This window comes from Chelonia mydas, chromosome 2 (assembly GCF_015237465.2).
Source record: "Chelonia mydas isolate rCheMyd1 chromosome 2, rCheMyd1.pri.v2, whole genome shotgun sequence".
Classification (NCBI taxonomy): Eukaryota; Metazoa; Chordata; order Testudines; family Cheloniidae; genus Chelonia; species Chelonia mydas.
In genome coordinates, this window is record NC_057850.1 from 86,557,930 (window position 1) to 86,575,536 (window position 17,607).

The window sequence follows — 17,607 nt, forward strand, 5'->3', positions numbered from 1 at the left end:
CCCTTAAAGAACCTACGCATTAGTGGGTGAGCAAACACCAAGTGGGAAGTCGATTTCGCCGCGAGATGAACCTTAAGAAAGCTGAGTGAGAGTTTAAAATGAAGTGCAAAATCAGAGGGAGGAAAGATGAGGTTGGATCTGTGTGTTTGAAATGACACAAACTTGGAGTTTCCATTTTGTAGATAAGTATGTCGAGTGGTCAACTTTCGGTTGTGTTGCAGCACATCTTTCAGCTTGTCAGAGCGTTCTGCCTCTAAGCCTTGGAACTAAGAAGGAGCCAAGCCTGGAGGTGGAGGACCCGTGGGTTGGGGTGAAGGGTCAGCCCATTGTTTTGAGAGAGTGGGTGAGGGATGGGCTGAAGAGAAACAGGAGGGCATATTGCCATCTGTGTCAGGTAAGGGAGCCAGACTTGTCATGGTCAAGACAGGCAATCAGAATAACTCTCGTTTTGTCTTGTTGAATTTTCAACAGACTCTTGGATACAGTAGGAAACTGGGAAGAGACATACAAGTGGGCCCTGTCCCGTGGGAAGATGAGAGCAACTGCCAGTGAATGTTTATAGAGGCCGGCCCTGGAGCAGTAACAAGGACCTTTCTTGTTCCGTTAAGTAATGAAGAGATCCATAGTCAGCGTTCCCCAAAGGAAAGATATATCTTGAAGCACTTCTGAATTCAGTACACACTCATTGTCATGAGAAAATTGCAACTGAGGCTGTCGGCTGTTATGTTCTGTATCCCTGGTAGATAGACAGCTGAGATGAGCACACTGTGATGGGTGCATCAGTTCCAAAGTTTGAGTGCTGTCTTGTAGAGGGAGGAAGATCCGGCAGTTCCTTGGTGGTTTATACAAAACATACAGGTCACATTAAGTCCATCATGACCTTTGGGTGTTGTTTTTGATGAAAGGCGGAAAGTGTGCACAGGCACTCCTGACAGCCCTTAGCCCCGAAAGAGTGATATGGAAGGTCATTTCTGTGGCAGGCCATTTGTCTTGAACCTTGTGGTTGTGTAGGTGATTTCCCCAGTGTATTAGGGAGACATCTGTCCCAAGGTGGTGGATGTGGGTAGCGAGAGGAATGCTCTCACTTGTAACGCATCAAGGTTGGTGCTAATAAGGTCTAGTCACCGTACCAGGGTTAGTATGCCACTACAATGAAGAGAACCTTGGAGAATACAATGTGTGGAGCAGTCTGTATGGAAAATGATCCTGCCCCAGAGGTAAGCAGTAGGAAATCTCCTGTACGATGGTTGTATTGAGATACGGAAGTAGGTACCCTACTGGAAATCAATCTCCTTGCTTTAGAGCTGGTCCTAACTACTGTGAAGTAGGGCAAGGTGACTTCTGAGAGGCGTGACAGGTGTATAGATGGCAGCTGATGCTGTAAGGTATCATTGTTCAGGCCCTCGACCAGCTCATCAAAAGTGCTTTTGAGAGGTCACAGACTGGGGTGCAGACTGTTCCCACTTTTGAGCCCTGGTCCTCTTACACTGTGGCTCATAACAGCACTGAGATGGTGAGTATTGAGAAGATTGTGACCTGTGGTGTGGTTGAGAGCTAGATCTTCTCTTCTGTCCCACAGTGTAGGTTCCAAAGGTTGCTGATCCCTGATATAGTGTCTTATATGGTATCAGTTGAAAGCTGGAGTAATGCTGGTCATTAATATCTTTATGAAATGTAGGTACTGATGATATTTAAAAAGTTATGTGTATATACTGAAAATATATCTTGAGAGTATGTATGAAGGTATGAGGCACCACAGAGACGCATATTCTCTCAGAGCAGGAGAGTTTGTCATTCTAGCTAGCTAAATGATATGTACCGTATATACTCGATCATAAGCCGGTTCGTTTATAAGCCAACCCTTCCCCCCCAGATGGATAAGTAAAAATGGTAAAAACTGTATGACACTTTCATAAGCTGACCCTATATTTCAGGGGTTGGCAAACTTTGGCTCCCGGCCCGTCAGGGTAAGCCACTGGCAGGTTGGGACGTTTTGTTTACCTGGAGCGTTTGTAGGCACGGAGCCTCTCAGCTCCCATTGGCTGCGGTTTGCCGTTCCCAGCCAATGGGAGCTGTGAGATGTGGTGCTACTTCCCGCAGCTCCCATTGGCTGGGAATGGCAAACCGTGGTCACAGGGACCTGGAGGGCTCCATGCCTGCAGACGCTCCAGGTAAATAAAACGACAATGTATTAGATATTCAATTCAATGATTTCATAGAGTTTAAAATTATCAAATTTTGGTGTAGACCTGTTTATAAGCCGACCACCGCTCTTTGATGTTTCACTTTTTTTTTTTTTTTTACCAAAAATATTCGGCTTATGAACGAGTATATACGGTAAGTTAAGCATTGTATTGTTTCACTGTGCCTCCCATCACTGGTCTGAACTGAATGCTAATAAAAAACAGACATGTGAAGTCAATAGGCACTAGAGAATAAACAGTAATGGGCTTTACTGAATGAGTGGAGAAAAATAATTTTAGGGGGAATATCAGGGAAAAATAAAGTGACACATCCTTATCTATCACTGAGGGAGCAAAAAGGACAGCACTTTTTCCCCCATCAGTGAAGGGTGCTTCCCCCCCAGTCATGTTGGTTGGTGATGCTGGGAAAGATTGCTTTAGGAGAGAAACTGCTTTAGACAAAGATTTTATTCCTGTCAAAGATAAGTTTAGACTTTTATAAGCAGGTTATCGCTCTTGTTTTTTATGTAATCATTTCTGTTTCCATTATCTTTACTCAGTATCTCTTAAATCTTAATCTTTGATAATAAACTTATGATTGTTTCACTATAACTATTTCTCTGTGCTGTGGTGTTATAAAGGATCTGATTCTGAGTTGTGCCAGTCAAACTATGTGTACTGTCTCTTTGGGGACAGCTTACCTGGTGACTTCTGATTGTGTCCAGAGATTGGGACTGGATATTGCTGGAGATGCTCCGAGGACTTGGGTGTTGGTGTGTGTCTATCCTTAGCTTGTACAGAGCTGCTGAGGTCTGTGGAGACCTGGAAAACAGTGCTTGTTTGTGATCAGAAGCTGTTGGTTTCAGGGAGCTGAGCCACGGCAGGCATAGACAAGACTGCTTCATGTGAGGGGCAAGTAGTAGTGGTGAGGTACCTCACAAGCCTGGGTACCCATCCTTGCCCTTCAGGGGTCAAGACCAGGGAACTAAATTTTTTCATCCCAGAGAAAAGAGAGGCTCTGCAGATGCTCCATGCTTTCAGACCTAGCATTCATATTCACAGTTTCGGAGAAGGGGTTGTGTAGCCTTGTCTATAAAATTACACCTTGTTGATGGTGTGCTGAACTGGGGCAGAATATGGTTTAACTGCAAATGTGTTTCCCAATTCTTAGTGTTTTCTTTCTTATACCTTTTTGTTTAAATTCTACATCTTGTGACTTTGTTTTTCATTTTATTTGAAAAAAAAATTATATAGCGAACTTGAATATGGCATTTTCATCAAGCAATATGCAATTTTTATGTGTTGTCTATTAATAAATTTGCACCAAAAAGAGTTATTTCATTGTTAGTGGAAGTCCTTTGTTTTGTTCTTTAAATATAATACTCCTCCCCCTCTCCCTTTTCACTTTGTAGATCTGCTTGTGTGTTTAACAAATAGTGCTGAACAAACTGAGATCAAGTTGGATAGACATAGCAAATTGAAATTTAACGTTGTGATTCCACTCTAGATAATTCTTCTGCCTTCTTTCTTAAAGTCTCTCCTTCCTCCTGTCTCCAACTTTTGTGTAAAATAGAGGCCTGATTTTCATAGGTCACTAGTAACTTGTTGGATGCCCAATTTGAGACACCTTAAAAGGGACTGATTTACAGAGAACAGGTGATCTACACTTTCTAAACATCAGGCTCCTATGAGGTGTCTTAAGTTGGGCATCCAAAATTACCAGTCACTGAAATTTTAGGCCAGAAAATAGATCTTTTTTTATACTTTTCAAATATTCTACTGAACTAGAAAAGAAATCCATATTAGCTCTTTTCACATCAATTAAATGACTTGCTCTTACACTCATTTGCTGCTGCTTTTGAATACCATGATGCTTCAAACTGTGTAAAATAGTTCTCTTTAAATCTTCTGTTAACATCATTCAAATGAATAGGTTGCATCTCAGATTTCTATCTTCATGCCTGGTTTCTAATATATTAGAATATTCTAATATTTGCAAAAGCAGCAAAGCCTTATAAACATTCACAGCATTTTTTTCATACCGTTTTGAAATATGGCACAGATTGCTAAAATTATTATGAGATATTTTATCATATCAGCATCTTTGCTGTTGAATATAGAGTATTAATGCTCTAGGTTGAAAATAATTCATGAGGAGTAAGAAATTCAGTTCGGTCATTTGATGAACTGATGCTAATTTGTAGAATCCTATTTTTGCAGCTAGCACATACAGCAGTAACAACTGTTCCAAGTACTTCGTCTTTTAGAACAAACATGACTCACCGCCCTTAGGTAAATAGAACTTCACTGTTAATGCTCTGCACATATTGGAGAGACTTTGTTGTAGAATAAACAGTGATTTCATCATTTATGTATTTCTAATTAGGCAAAAGCGTAGGTTTAAAGTGTAGTTTGTAGCTTGGCAAAATGAATATATTTGTTAGCAGTCATTTAACCTTAAACAACAAAAAACCCACTCCTCTTTGAAATCATTTGGCACTTCTGGATCACTTAGATGCTTCAGAATGCCTTATTCTGTGATGATATAGGTGCCATAAAACAGTTTGACAGGTTTTCCCAGATTGGAGTGAGGGAGGGACTTCCCAGCAGGATAAGAGGCATGAGCCATAGGAGAACAGTAGGGGTGGAGAAGGTGGCATTATGCCAGATCCCATCCCCTGTAAATCAAATATGCTCTTGAACCTATGGATAAAGCAGCAGTGGGAATAGCTCCTTGAAGATCACCCACCCACTATCTCTGCTCCCACATCAGCCCAGTCTCATGCTTCTCTCCTCTAATTACCATGGCACTCAGCTAAACTGTGAGATTCGTTGCATGCAGCTACTAAAAGATGCCCCAACCCCTTAGCAGCATGTAGCCTTCTGCTGTCTGGGGAACAAGGAAGGCAAACCTCAGAACAAGAAAGTTAAAGAAGAATACATTTGAAAATCAAAAAGAAAGTAAGAACAAAGGCAAAGGGTGGACAGAGAACAGATGACAGCAACTATGGTGCAATGTGGAGCATGAATTCCACAGGTTGTTTATATACAGTGTGAATACATGGACTTCCATTAGCTCTAAATGTAAGCTTCCATAAATTGAATCAAGTGACTCACTTGTTATGCAACAGTATATACTAAAAAGTGATTGATCACTTAGCATTGTATCGTTATAACTGGGCTTACCTCAGTCAAGTCCCCTTTCTTCTCCGCATTAGATTTTATTAATCCTAGTTTGTTGTGATGTCATCCTATGTAAATGTTTCAGAATCTAATAATATTTGTTAACCTTTTAAAAATAATTTAAAGACCTTTTCAATATTACCTATATATTTTTATCTAACACAACTAAGACTGAATATGGTACCATCGGTGCTGGAACTAGAGGTGCTGGGGATGTGGCAGCATCCTCTGGCTTGAAGTGGTTTCCATCATATACAGGGTTTACAGATTGGTTCAGTGGCTCTCAGCACTTCCACTACATAGATTGTTCCAGCACCGCTGTATAGTACTTTAAATTGGTACCACAATAGGTATACCATTGTTAATGCCAAGTTTTTGTCACGGATATTTTTAGTAAAAGTCAGAGACAGGTCATGGGCAATAAACAGAAATTCACAGACGCCTGTGACCTATCTCTGATTTTCACTAAAAATATCCCTGGCAAAAGGGTTAGGCGGGTTCAGCATCCACTGCTGCTGGGGCTCCCGGGTCCCACACTGCTGCGGTGCTTGTGAGCTCTGGGGTCCCCTGACCTGTGGCTGGGCTGCTGCAGGGTCCCCTAACCCCTGGGGCAGCTGGGAGCTGAAGGGGACCCCAGCTGCTGCTCGGGGCTGGGCAGCTGTGGGGAGTCACTGCTGGTCTCCCGCTGTGGCTGGGCAGCTGCAGGGTCCGCTCGTGTGGCTGGGCAGCTGCGGGGTCTGCCGACCACCTGCCCCCTGCCATGGCTGAGCAGCTGTGGGGGCCCCCCCACCAGGGTGGGGAGCTGCGGGGGCGAGGCTGGCTGGGAGCTTCAGTCACAGAGCTCAATGGAAGTCATGGAGTCCGTGACCTCCATGACATAACCGTAGCCTTAACCATTGTGTGGTAAAATAAAGATGCAACAGAAGATGAATGGACTATAAGGTGGATAGAAAGCTGGCTAGATGATGGGGCTTAATGGGTAGTGATCAACGGCTCGATGTCTAGTTGGCAGCCGGTATCAAGCGGAGTGCCCCAGGGGTCAGTCCTGGAGCCAGTTTTGTTCAACATCTTTATTAATTATCTGGATGATGGGATGGATTGTACCCTCAGCAAATTCACATATGATACTAAACTGGGGGGAGAGGTAGATACTCTGGAGGGTCAGGATAGGGTCCAGAGTGAGCTAGACAAATAGGAGGATTGGGCCAAAAGAAATCTGATGAGATTCAACAAGGACAAGTGCAGAGTCCTGCACTTATGATGGAAGAATTCCATGCACTGTTACAGGCTGGCGACCGACTGGCTAAGGTGCAGTTCTGCAGAAAAGGACCTGGGGATTACAGTGGACGAGAAGCAGGATATAAGTCAACAGTGTGCCCTTGTTGCCAAGAAGGCTAATGGCATTTTGGCCTGTATAAGTAGGGGCATTGCCAGGAGGTTGAGGGACATGATCGTTCCCCTCTATTTGACATTGGTGAGGCCTCATCTGTAGTACTGTGTCCAGTTTTGGGCCCCACACAACAAGAAGGATGTGGAAAAACTGGAAAGCATCCAGCGGAGGGCAACAAAAATGATTAGGGGACTGGAACACATGACTTATGAGGAGAGGCTGAGGGAACTGGGATTGTTTAGTCTGCAGGAGAGAAGAGTGAGGGGGGATTGGAACCGCCTTTCAGGTAGCTGAAAGCAGCTATCAAAAGAGGATGGATCTAGACTGTTCTCAGTGGTACCAGATGACAGAACAAGGAGTAATGGTCTCAAGTTGCAGTGGGGGAGGTCTAGGTTGGATATTAGGAAAAAAATATTTCACTAGGAGGGTGGTGAAGCACTGGAATGGTTTACCTAGGGAGGTTTTTAAGGCCCAGCTTAACAAAGCCCTGGCTGGGATGATTTAGTTGGGGTTGGTCCTGCTTGGAGCAGGGGGTTGGACTAGACGACCTCCTGAGGTCTCTTCCAACCCTAATCTTCTATGATTCTATGATTTACAGACATAAGAACCCAGAAATCAGTGAGAGACTGTAAGCCCCTTAGGGTATATATGGTGAACTTGCTATAACAGGAAGCAGGTATTCCTAGAAAACCAGGGGAAGGTTGGTTGTTTCCATCTTCAGTTCAGTGTTCATTCTTCTGCTGTGATGGATGTAACATGATCATGAGTTTGTGTTCTTCTTTGAGGTAGGGTGAGCTGTGCCCAAAGCATCTGGATTACTATATAATCTCCAGGAAGAGATGTTCCCTCCAAGATAACTTTTTTTTCCTTCACTCATTTTTAAACATCTGAACCGTTAATGAATTTTTTGGAAAGTGTGAACATTGAGGCTGTGGCATTAAAATTTCTGGGGGCATATTGTATCATTCTTTTTGCTTCACTAAGATGAGCTGCTCTATGAATTCTTTTCTGGTGAATTGTGGGAGAACTTGTCTGTCCTTTTGAGGCATTTGCTGGGAATTTAGGGAAGGTATTGGAGGACTAGCGGTATCCACATTGCAGAATGGTCACATTAGCTGCTGAAGAGTTGTGCTAACTCAAGCTTTAGCATTTAACGCCATGACAGGCTGGCAAACTTTAATTAAAAGCACCACAATGCTCCTGGGTTTTTGTGTCTGGGCATGATTCAAGTAGGGCAACACTTGACTTATCACTTGAGTTAACTTTGCACTGAAGACAAGTGCTAAGATGACAAGACATCTATAGCAAGAAAAGTTACATTACTGCATCAGAAAGCTTTCAGAACCTTTTCTCCCTTATTTAAAAAAAGTCATGAGCTCCTTCTACTGGATGTTCTAATGAATAGGTTCACTATCATCAGGAGTATGTTCAGCTTGGCTTCCTCCAAGTACAGTAAAATGATCATGAACAATAATTCCAAGCAACATTACAAATAAGTGTTTGTTTTTATTTTAAAACCATCACAATTACAGTGCTATAGTGAAATGTAATAAAATAAGAATTTACTGGGCATTGTCACCACACTATCAAAATCAGATATTGGAGTAATTCAATTATGAGGGCTAAATTAGTTATTTATCAAGAGCTAAGTTTTATTGATTGTCAGGAACATGTACAGGATTATTTTATTATAGCAGAGCCATTAGCAACAGCTAAAGTTGAGACTGTGCTCAGTCTCTCCTATGCCCAAAAGAACATTAGCATTAGCATTACAAGAAGAAAAAAACCACAAACTTCTGAAAATCAGGAATTGCATGGTTAAGATGCTTCTTCACATATGGTGTAATCACACAGCCTTAATTCTGTGTGCACGGGGAGGCCAGCATCTTGATCCCTTCTCTTGGGAATGCAGAATATATTTCAAAACTGCAGAAAACTAATTTTAGGATATCCTCCATTGTGGTGTTAACCTTTTTAATTGTGACTATGTAGCTGGAAACAAAGAGGAGAGCGAGCTCAGTGTGTCCAGTGTGCTCTGTCAACCATAAGCAATTATTCCCCTATTATTGTTGCTACAGACGCCACACTGACGGTCCTGTTGCATTGTGTGAGGATGAGTCATGGTCTGGAGTTGTGGGGGAACAGAATATAGCTTTGGGGTTTTTTGTTTTTTTTTTTAAGGACAGGATAAGATATTGTGAAATTCCCACTACGTATTGCCATCCCAGTGAAAAAGAGTTAAGGTTGTGTATGTGTGAAAAAGCACCTTAATTACACATTTCTTGGTTTTCATAGGTTTGTGATTTGTGTTAAAAGAAAAACATGTTTTTCTGAGAATGGAAGACCTTGACTGAACGTTTTCTGGTTTTCCGACATTTGGGTTTGGCATTTTGAAATCCCACCATCAGGAAAGTTATGAAGACAAGGTGGCACTGTTTTGTGTAGCACCCTAACCGAGTATTTTGTAAGTGAATTCCCTCTGATTTGGGTCTGCTTTCCTGCGGCTGTGATATCAAGTTTTAGCAGACAATATTAAACTTCGTTTTGAATCTAAGAGTTTGACTCAGGCGGTCATCATTGATAAGTGTTCCAGAGACACAGCCAAGAGAGTCTGCATGTACAACAGCTCTTTTCAGCGTAATTATCTCACGAAAGGAAAAGACCTAATCTTTATTGACAATTCTGTGTTACGCCAAGCACAACAATGGCCCTAAACATACACCATCTCTGGACATCCCACCTGATCTCTTCAGGAGTGTGGCAATAAAGTGGCTATAGTGAACTATGGATGGAATGGTAGCTAGGCTAGGGAATGCTACAGTAAAATGGTGGCTCCAAAAATAACGGGAGCGTAGCCAGTTTAAAAAGAAAAGCTACACAAAACACAACACTGGTCCATGAGTTTTCTGTATAACCAAACACTCCACTCCTCATTTTCCTTCCTGTCCCAGGACCCTCTACAGAGTGATTCCCTGGAGCCATGGGCTGACTGTTCCTTATCCTCAAGTCAGTCAAAGTTGGCTCCTGCTTCCTGGATTAGCCAAAATAGCTTCTTAAGGTTCATGGGCATGTTGTGGGTGGCCCATATGAGCCTACTAAGGCTCAGAAGTGTAGGTTGGCCACCAGGGAGCCTAATGATGGAAGACTTGGATGTAGGCCCATCGTTTTTGGATCAGTGAGCTTCCTGAAGTTCAGTGTCCAGCTTCTCTGTGCACATCTCAGTAAATGGGTTACAGGCTCACTACCCAGCATATTCATGGCCCATGAATCTTTTTATTCCTGCACAACAGAGGTCTAGGGTTCCCCATACTTGGCGCCATCATGGCACAACTCCAGCCCTGTCTAGTGCCTTAACCACAGGACTGTCATCCCTTCCCACACCACCTCTTCCTTCCTCATTCTCTGCACAGAAATTCCATCATGTGCAACTATTTGCTAGGCAAACTTAATTATCTATCTGTCCTTCGTAGAGCTTCGTACCAATTTTCAGGCCAACCTGACTTCTTAGTAGATTTTAGAGAGGATGCAAGATATGATTTTAATCAGTAATTTAGCTGCAACCTTAACTTAATTGGAAAAATAGCCGGGGGAGAACCCTCCAGAAATTTTCTCAAATAGTACCATAATGAACCTTGTATGGTAGCTGTGGGGACTGAACACCTTGAGTTCATACCACAAACCTCTTGAACTTCACTTAATGCATTTTGCTGATGGATTACATAACCATTTGCTAGATAACAGTAGGACCCTGGAAGTCAAGATTCCTGGATTAAATTCCAGTCTCTGTAAAGAAAGTGTGGTATGTTGGTTTGATAGGTGGTTATAGATAAGATAGCCAAGTACATAGATTTGACACATTCATTCTGAAAGGGAGTGCGTTTAGGTGGATGAGACTTGGATCTGCCATACGAGAGAACTGAATTCTGTTGGAGCTCTTCTAGAAGTGATTTTGTACAATCTTTCAGTCTCTTTAACTGTAAAATGGGTGCAGTGATAATTGCTTTACCTCAGAGATATGAGGCCTTGGTCAGTAAGTCTAACTGCATAGAAATATTAACAGCAGTCAGTGAAAGAAGTGCGCTAGAGGGAGGAGCTGGCTCAGCAGCTGAACTCAGTTCCATTTTAACATCATCTAGTAACAGCTTTGTTTCTATGCTAGACTTCCTGTTCTTCAGCCCAAGGACAGAGCTGTACTTGTCAGAGTGTCCAGTGTGATGTAGCCATAAGCTTGAGTTCAGCTTTGAGCTGAGCCTCATCTTCTCTGAAGAGTCTGCTGTGATTCAGCTCTATTCCTACACTTAATCCAATTCAGCTCTACTCTAGTGTGCTCTACACTGCCGCTTGCATGGCTTTGATGCGCGTGTGTGTGTATAAAATACATTTTCTCTTTTTGCAGACACATGATGAACACACTCATTCACGATACAGCTAGCTGAACAGCTATAAAATGCCCAAATTTGCATCTACAAAAGCAGTTCAGATTGAAAATTCTGACAGTGATAGCACCATGGTGGAGAAACCAACTGGAAGAAAGGTAAAAAGGAAATGTAGTTAAATAAATTACACTGAAAGATTATTAATTTTGTAGGAATATATAACATGTGTGAACCATAAGAAACCATATCATAGGTCAAGGTATGGCATTATAATCCTAGGAAATATATGTGAATCTGTATTTTGGTATCCTGGTCTTAAAAAAATCTAGCTAAAATAGATTACAGGTTTTTGATTGTTAATATCCTCATCAGAATATGTGCAGCAGACATTAGGAATTTTTAAAAACCTTTTAATTTCTTTCAGTTTAATATTAAAAGGAACTGGATATGCTGAATTTATTTTTATTATGTCAGTGTGCTATTCGTGTCTTATGTCATCTGATGTCTTTATGTATTGATGTTGGTATTTTAGATTACTGCATTTAATGCTGTATTTTTGTCTAGAATATATATGTATGTATATTTTAGTAGCTTATTCTGAATTCCTCCAGAGAAGGCACAGATTAATGTTGTAAACACAAATACATTCCTTGCATAGGACAGGCAGTTGTTGAGTATTCGTTGACATTTGACCTCCAGCCTTAATACAGAAAAAAAGATGTATAATTATCTTAGAAATGTTGCAGTTCCTGGAGTGTGAGCCCACTTTAAAAATTGTGTAACTTAGTTTTTGAGTGAGGCAAAAAAGTAATATAAAGCTGACCCTAAGCAGTATGGTTTGTTGTTCTATCATTATGCAAACTGAGATTTTACTCAGTAATATTGCTGTCTCACCCATTTTCAAAACTTCTAAAACCCAGTTATGACCAACTCTGTGTGAGTGTCCTACAGGGAGCCCTTTGGGGCACCTGTACATGTAGTGAGCATCCATAATTTGTCAGTAGGGCTCAGAGACAGTGAGGGGGAGGTAGTGCTGTGTACAGTACTATCAAATCCCAGAAGGTGGTATGCCAGCATGCCATATATTGTCTTCTTCTGTACAATAGTTACACTGGAGAGAGGGTGTGCTAAGTGATAGTTTTCACAGGTATAAAGAGATGCTACCCAGTATTATTCTTCCCCTCTTCTGCCACTGGAGATATTATGACTTTCAAAAGTGTAACGCTTCTAGGTAGAAAAGCTCAGGTTGTTGTGTTGAAAGGGTGCTGGGCTTGAAGGTGTTAATGTACTGATAGAATCCTTGCTTTCCTGTTGGAGCATTAAACAGTAATTATGGCTCAGATTTTACATAAACCAAATACTCCTCCTGTCAATCACCATCAATACCTCTTAAACCATTTACTAAACACCGTACAAAGAAAGATAATTTGAAACTTAAATTATTAAAATTAATTTTTACTTAATTTCCCTGATTTTCTTTAGATGTACAGACTTTTAAAAGGAAAATCCATTGCTTGACAGTCTCTCAGTTGGTATTAAATAACCTTGAGAAAAAGAGTTAGTTACAGGTGTTACCTCTTGAGTTGCTGAAGTCAGTCCTATTTCTTTTGAAGATGAAGCTAAGCTAATCAATATGAAGGGGGTGAGAGAGAAAACAACAAATGAGGAGACAATTTAGATTCTATTTCTGCTGCTTGCAGTTTAACTTCTGGAAAATCACAGGCACAGAACACAAAATATTACTTTGTTTGCCACTCCTGGCTAAGATGGAAAGAGGAAGATGAGGAAGAGGTTAGAGAAATAAAGTAGGGGAAAGAAATTGACATGCAAGGGAAGAAATAATGGTAAGAACCTTATGTTCACATCCAAATTCTTAGGATTTGGCCAACCTGATGGATGAGATAATGTCATCTGGTGAGGATATCATTCAACATCAGGAAAGTGGTTCATTGGTAAATTCTGGGGTCCCATCAGGTTCGGATGGGAAAAGTCAACACAGTGAAGCTCACTGGTACCCAGTAATATAATTTTCTTCTCCTCACTTCTAAATAAGTTGTCTAATGCTTCCAAGAAAAACTGTCCAAAAGAGATGGCAACCAAGTCTCATCAGAATTAACCAATCAAAACAATTATCCAGTGGTTTCATATACGGACACTTACTGTCACCTTAACCACTTTTGTTTATTGCTGAAACATTTTTGTGATATCCCAGGAACCTTGAAAACCCATAATGCACAGATTTTAATTTACACATCCTGTCTGTGCCACCATTTTCAATTTCAATTTGTTTATTTTTAATAATTTTATATAACACCTGTATAGGCTGAAACAACTTTATCATCTTTTACCCCTTTAAACAGTTTGACATTATCCCAGGGCACAAGCCTCAAAGCAAGACAGTGCACCTCTTTTGCAATGTCTAGCACATCATCGCTCTGTCAGAGGTATAATTTTACATATAGATAATACATTTGTTCAAAGATTTGAGTATATTGTTTCACTGCATTAATCACTCAGAGCAATTGTAATTTCTTACCTGAGGGGGAAAAGGAACAAATTAATCACATGCTTAGTGACTGCATAAAACCACTTCATTGTCGCATCAGCTCTGAAGAACCTTGTCACTGTTTGGTTATTCCATCACCAACAATTTTGTTGTGTAAATTAAGGTTGCTGAAGTTTATCAGTCGCCAATACAAACATTAAAAGTATGGGAAATCCCTAGTTAACTTCATCCTTACACACTCTCCCATATTCATTTCAGATTACCTTTTACAATGCTACTACCCATCAACATACCTACCTTCTCCTAGCTTGTGCACAATTTCATACCCCAAATAGGGATTGGAAAAAGAAGTATGTGGTTATATTGATGTAAAACATAAAAATATTGAATACTGTGTTGATTAAGAAGAATGCAGGTTGAAATGGTATTTACAGTTGTGTGTGGAAGTGGGGAGTATATTGAGTGATGCTGTTTTGTGACCAGAGGAAGATGTAGAACTATATTTTGGATTTTCCAGGATTATGCAATTTAAACCATGGTGTAAAACATTCACAAAAATGAAGTCCTGGATAAGTTAATATAGTAATTAATATGGTTAATGTTTCACTAATAGTTTTATAAAGCAGGCTTTTAGCTTTGTGCAAAACCTTAGTTTAATTACTACTTTTGTCCAATTTTATATAACTAAATCTAGCAAGCAAGATTTAAAATAAATCATCATTTAGACAATCAGAAACCCAAACAGTGACTTCTTTGTATATATACAAGGGTATTAACTGACCTTTGCATTTGAAGAAGGTGCAGTCTATTCTCCTGTACAAAAAAATGCACAAACTATTACCTAGTGCTAAATTCTATGGTTCAATCTAGTACCAGCACTATAAAATCTTTAGAAGATTGGGGCAAGAGTAGATAATCTAAAATGAGTTTGAGCAACAAAAAAATCATCAAGCCAAGTGCCTACATTTAAAAACAAGTACAGTTTCAGACTTCTAAAGTAAAAGTACAATCAGTACAAATGGAGAATTTCCTTCTGTAACATTATCATTCAAGTGTGGCTAAAAGGTCTGGATAGTAGGCAAGGACAGCAAAATAAATCTCTTACGGATACTTAAATATTTAAAGCTTTATAATTTTGAAATTTTGGCTCCTTTTAGTATTTGAACTTTCTGTGAAAAGGCACTACTGTATAAAGTTACTGCGGTAGATTCAGAATGAGGAGATGTCAAGACAAAGAAGCTCATTTCACTAAAATGTTTTGGTATTGCAACTCCTTACTACAGCTGTAAAACACCTCTTGTCCACACACAGTTTTTCACAGTGGTGCACAGTCAGGGTTCCTTCCCCACTCTGAACTCTAGGGTATAGATGTGGGGACCTGCATGAAAGACCCCCCTAAGCTTATTTCTACCAGCTTAGGTTAAAACTTCCCCAAGGCACAAAGTCTTTGCCCTTAGATTAGGTAAAACGCTCCCACCACCAAGTGATTTAACAAACAATCAGGAAAAGGACCACTTGGAGTTCCTATTTCCCCAAAATATCGCCCCAAGCCCTTACGCCCCCTTTCCTGGGGAGGCTTGAGAATAAACAAGATGAGCACAGACCAGCCTTGGATTTTTAAGACCCAAAAAACCCATCAGATTCTTAAACAGAACTTTATTAGAAGAACAAAAAACGATAAGAAACAACTTTGTAAGATCAGAATGGAAGATAATCTTACAGGCAGTCGGATTCAAAACATAGAGAATCCCTCTTGGCAAAACCTTAAGTTGCAAAAAGACACAAAACCAGGAATACATATTTTCTCCAGCACAGCGAATTTCACAAGCCAAAACAAAGAAAACCTAATGCATTTTCTAGCTAGGTTACTTACTAACTTTACAGGAGTTGGAGGGCTTGCATCCTTGATCTGTTCCCAGCAAAGGTATCACACAGACAGACAAAAGCCTCCCCCCCCCCCCCCCGCCCCCTCCAGATTTGAAAGTATCTTGTCCCCTCATTGGTCATTTTGGGTCAGGTGCCAGCCAGGTTACCTGAGCTTCTTAACCCTTTACTGGTAAAAGGACTTTGCCTCTGGCCAGGAGGGATTTTATAGCACTGTATACCGAAAGGTGGTTACCATTCCCTTTATATTTATGACATGCACAGACAATCGCATCACTGTTCGGTGAGATCAAAAGCAGTATTGATATGTGTGATAGCCACTTGAACTTTAATTCACACTATGTGTATTCTCACTTACAGTAATGAGCCACCTAGTAGTAGAACCTTCTGCAAGCAATGTCAGAACACGTATGCGTCCTTCCTGTCCCTTCCCTCAGTGTCCTCCAACGTTCTGAGTGTGAGGCTATATAAATGGGTGGTGTGTCCTCTACTACCTCAGTTCCTTCCAACCAGAGAGCCAGATGGAAGTGAACCACTCCAGTCTATTTGAATCCAGGGGTTTTCTCCACTGATTTCATCTGGAAGGTTTTATAGTTATTCTTAGTGTTTAGTTTAGTATAAGGTAGTGTTAAGTATAGGTACTTTAGTGTAGTTGTAGAGTCAATTACTGTCACTCACTGCTGTATCCCTGGGCAGTCTCCTACCTTGCCTTCTATTACCCTGACAGTGACTGCAGTTTCTCTCTCTGCAGCCCCTAGCTGCTCAGCTACTGGACTTTATACAGCCACCTCCTGTTCCTGTCCAGCTGAGCCTTGTCTCTAATTAATGCTTGCTCCCTGGCTTCTCCTCCAGATGCAAGTTAAGTGGTTAATTGGCCCACCGTCTACCTTAATTCAGGCCTTGTGTGGGGTCAGCACCCAATCCCATACCCTCCCCCTCAAGCCAGTAACTCTCAGGGGTATGGATGCCTCCTGCCCTGCACTTGCCTGAGCTGGGCCCTCAGGTCATCCAACTCCTGCTCCAAGTCACCCACCAGGAGATGCAGATTGTCCTGGGCCTCCATTCCTGAACTTTTCCCTCTGCAACTGGATGTCTTCTGCAGCTTCTTGTAAGGCAGCTATTAATTTTTTCTGTAGCCCCTTTACTTGCCCCAAAGGATCCCCCACCACCCTTCCACACAGGATCTGAGTCCTCACAGTACTCTGCCTCTGTGTTCATCCCTATGTCTGTGTGGGCCCTCTCTGTCCCAATCATTTTATCTGTTATCTTCTTACTACCCACAACTGGATGCGTGGGTTGATCACCTGCCAGGTCCTAGGTCATCACCACCATGTCTGCACTGACAGTCTCCAGCATACTCCGGTCCCCACATACCCCCTCCTTTTTTTCCTATCTCTCTGGGTTCCATGCCTTTCTGTTTGCTACCCCACAGTTTCTTTAGAGGGCAGTGCCTTTTTATATGGCTGACCTTGCACCACCCAAAACAAATCCTTGTCCTTGCCTTGTCGGTAGGCCACGCTTCAGCCTTCTCTTGTCTAGCCAACTCCCCTGGGCTAGCCTTCACCTCACAGTTCATAAATGAGCATCTCCTTCTTACGTACCCCTGTTGACCACAGTCAAAACACACCCCTCCGTTGCCTGTTCTCCCCAGGTTGGACTCTTGTTTTCTTGCCTCCTGGGTAAGGTTTCTTGTCCCCATTCAGGTAGGGGCACTCTCTTTTTAGGTGTCCTCTGCACCTGCAGGCATAACATTTCCATGGCTAGGTTTCTGGCCTCCTGGCCCCAGTACCTCCTTTCCAGTCTCGGTCTCTGCAGCTTCTGTTAATTTCTTCCCGCATAAGCTTAAAGAAATACATTTCAGCCAGCTGTGTCAAATAATTTTGAAGGTACAAATGTGTCTGCTACTGTCTCTGGTGGTTCTCTAGCACCTGCCTCAATAGGGCATGGATCCATCCCATCTGTTTATCGCCCCTCCCCCCCCCCCCCTTTCAAGGGAGGGTATAAGTGCCCTCTGCAAAAAAGGCTCCTGCTTACTGTAGCTCCATTGTCTCTTTTTTTTTTCCCTGCTACGGCCTTCTGCACTCT

The 17,607-nt window shown here is 41.6% G+C and overlaps 1 protein-coding gene across 5 annotated transcripts in view; it reads left to right on the plus strand.

Moving 5' to 3' along the window:
- ANKRD12 (ankyrin repeat domain 12) overlaps positions 1 to 17,607 on the plus strand; it is a 115,414-nt gene that overhangs the window by 21,826 nt on the left and 75,981 nt on the right. For 3 of the 5 annotated variants that reach the window (XM_037892847.2, XM_037892848.2, XM_037892849.2), the window contains exon 2: positions 11,153 to 11,290. The exons of 1 other annotated variant lie outside the window; for it this stretch is intronic. In XM_037892847.2, coding sequence (XP_037748775.1) covers positions 11,204 to 11,290 — 87 coding nt within the window. In that variant the 5' untranslated portion in view covers positions 11,153 to 11,203. Of the gene's footprint in view, positions 1 to 11,152; positions 11,291 to 17,607 lie in introns of those variants that run through there. One more of the 5 variants, XM_037892850.2, reaches the window with a different exon arrangement.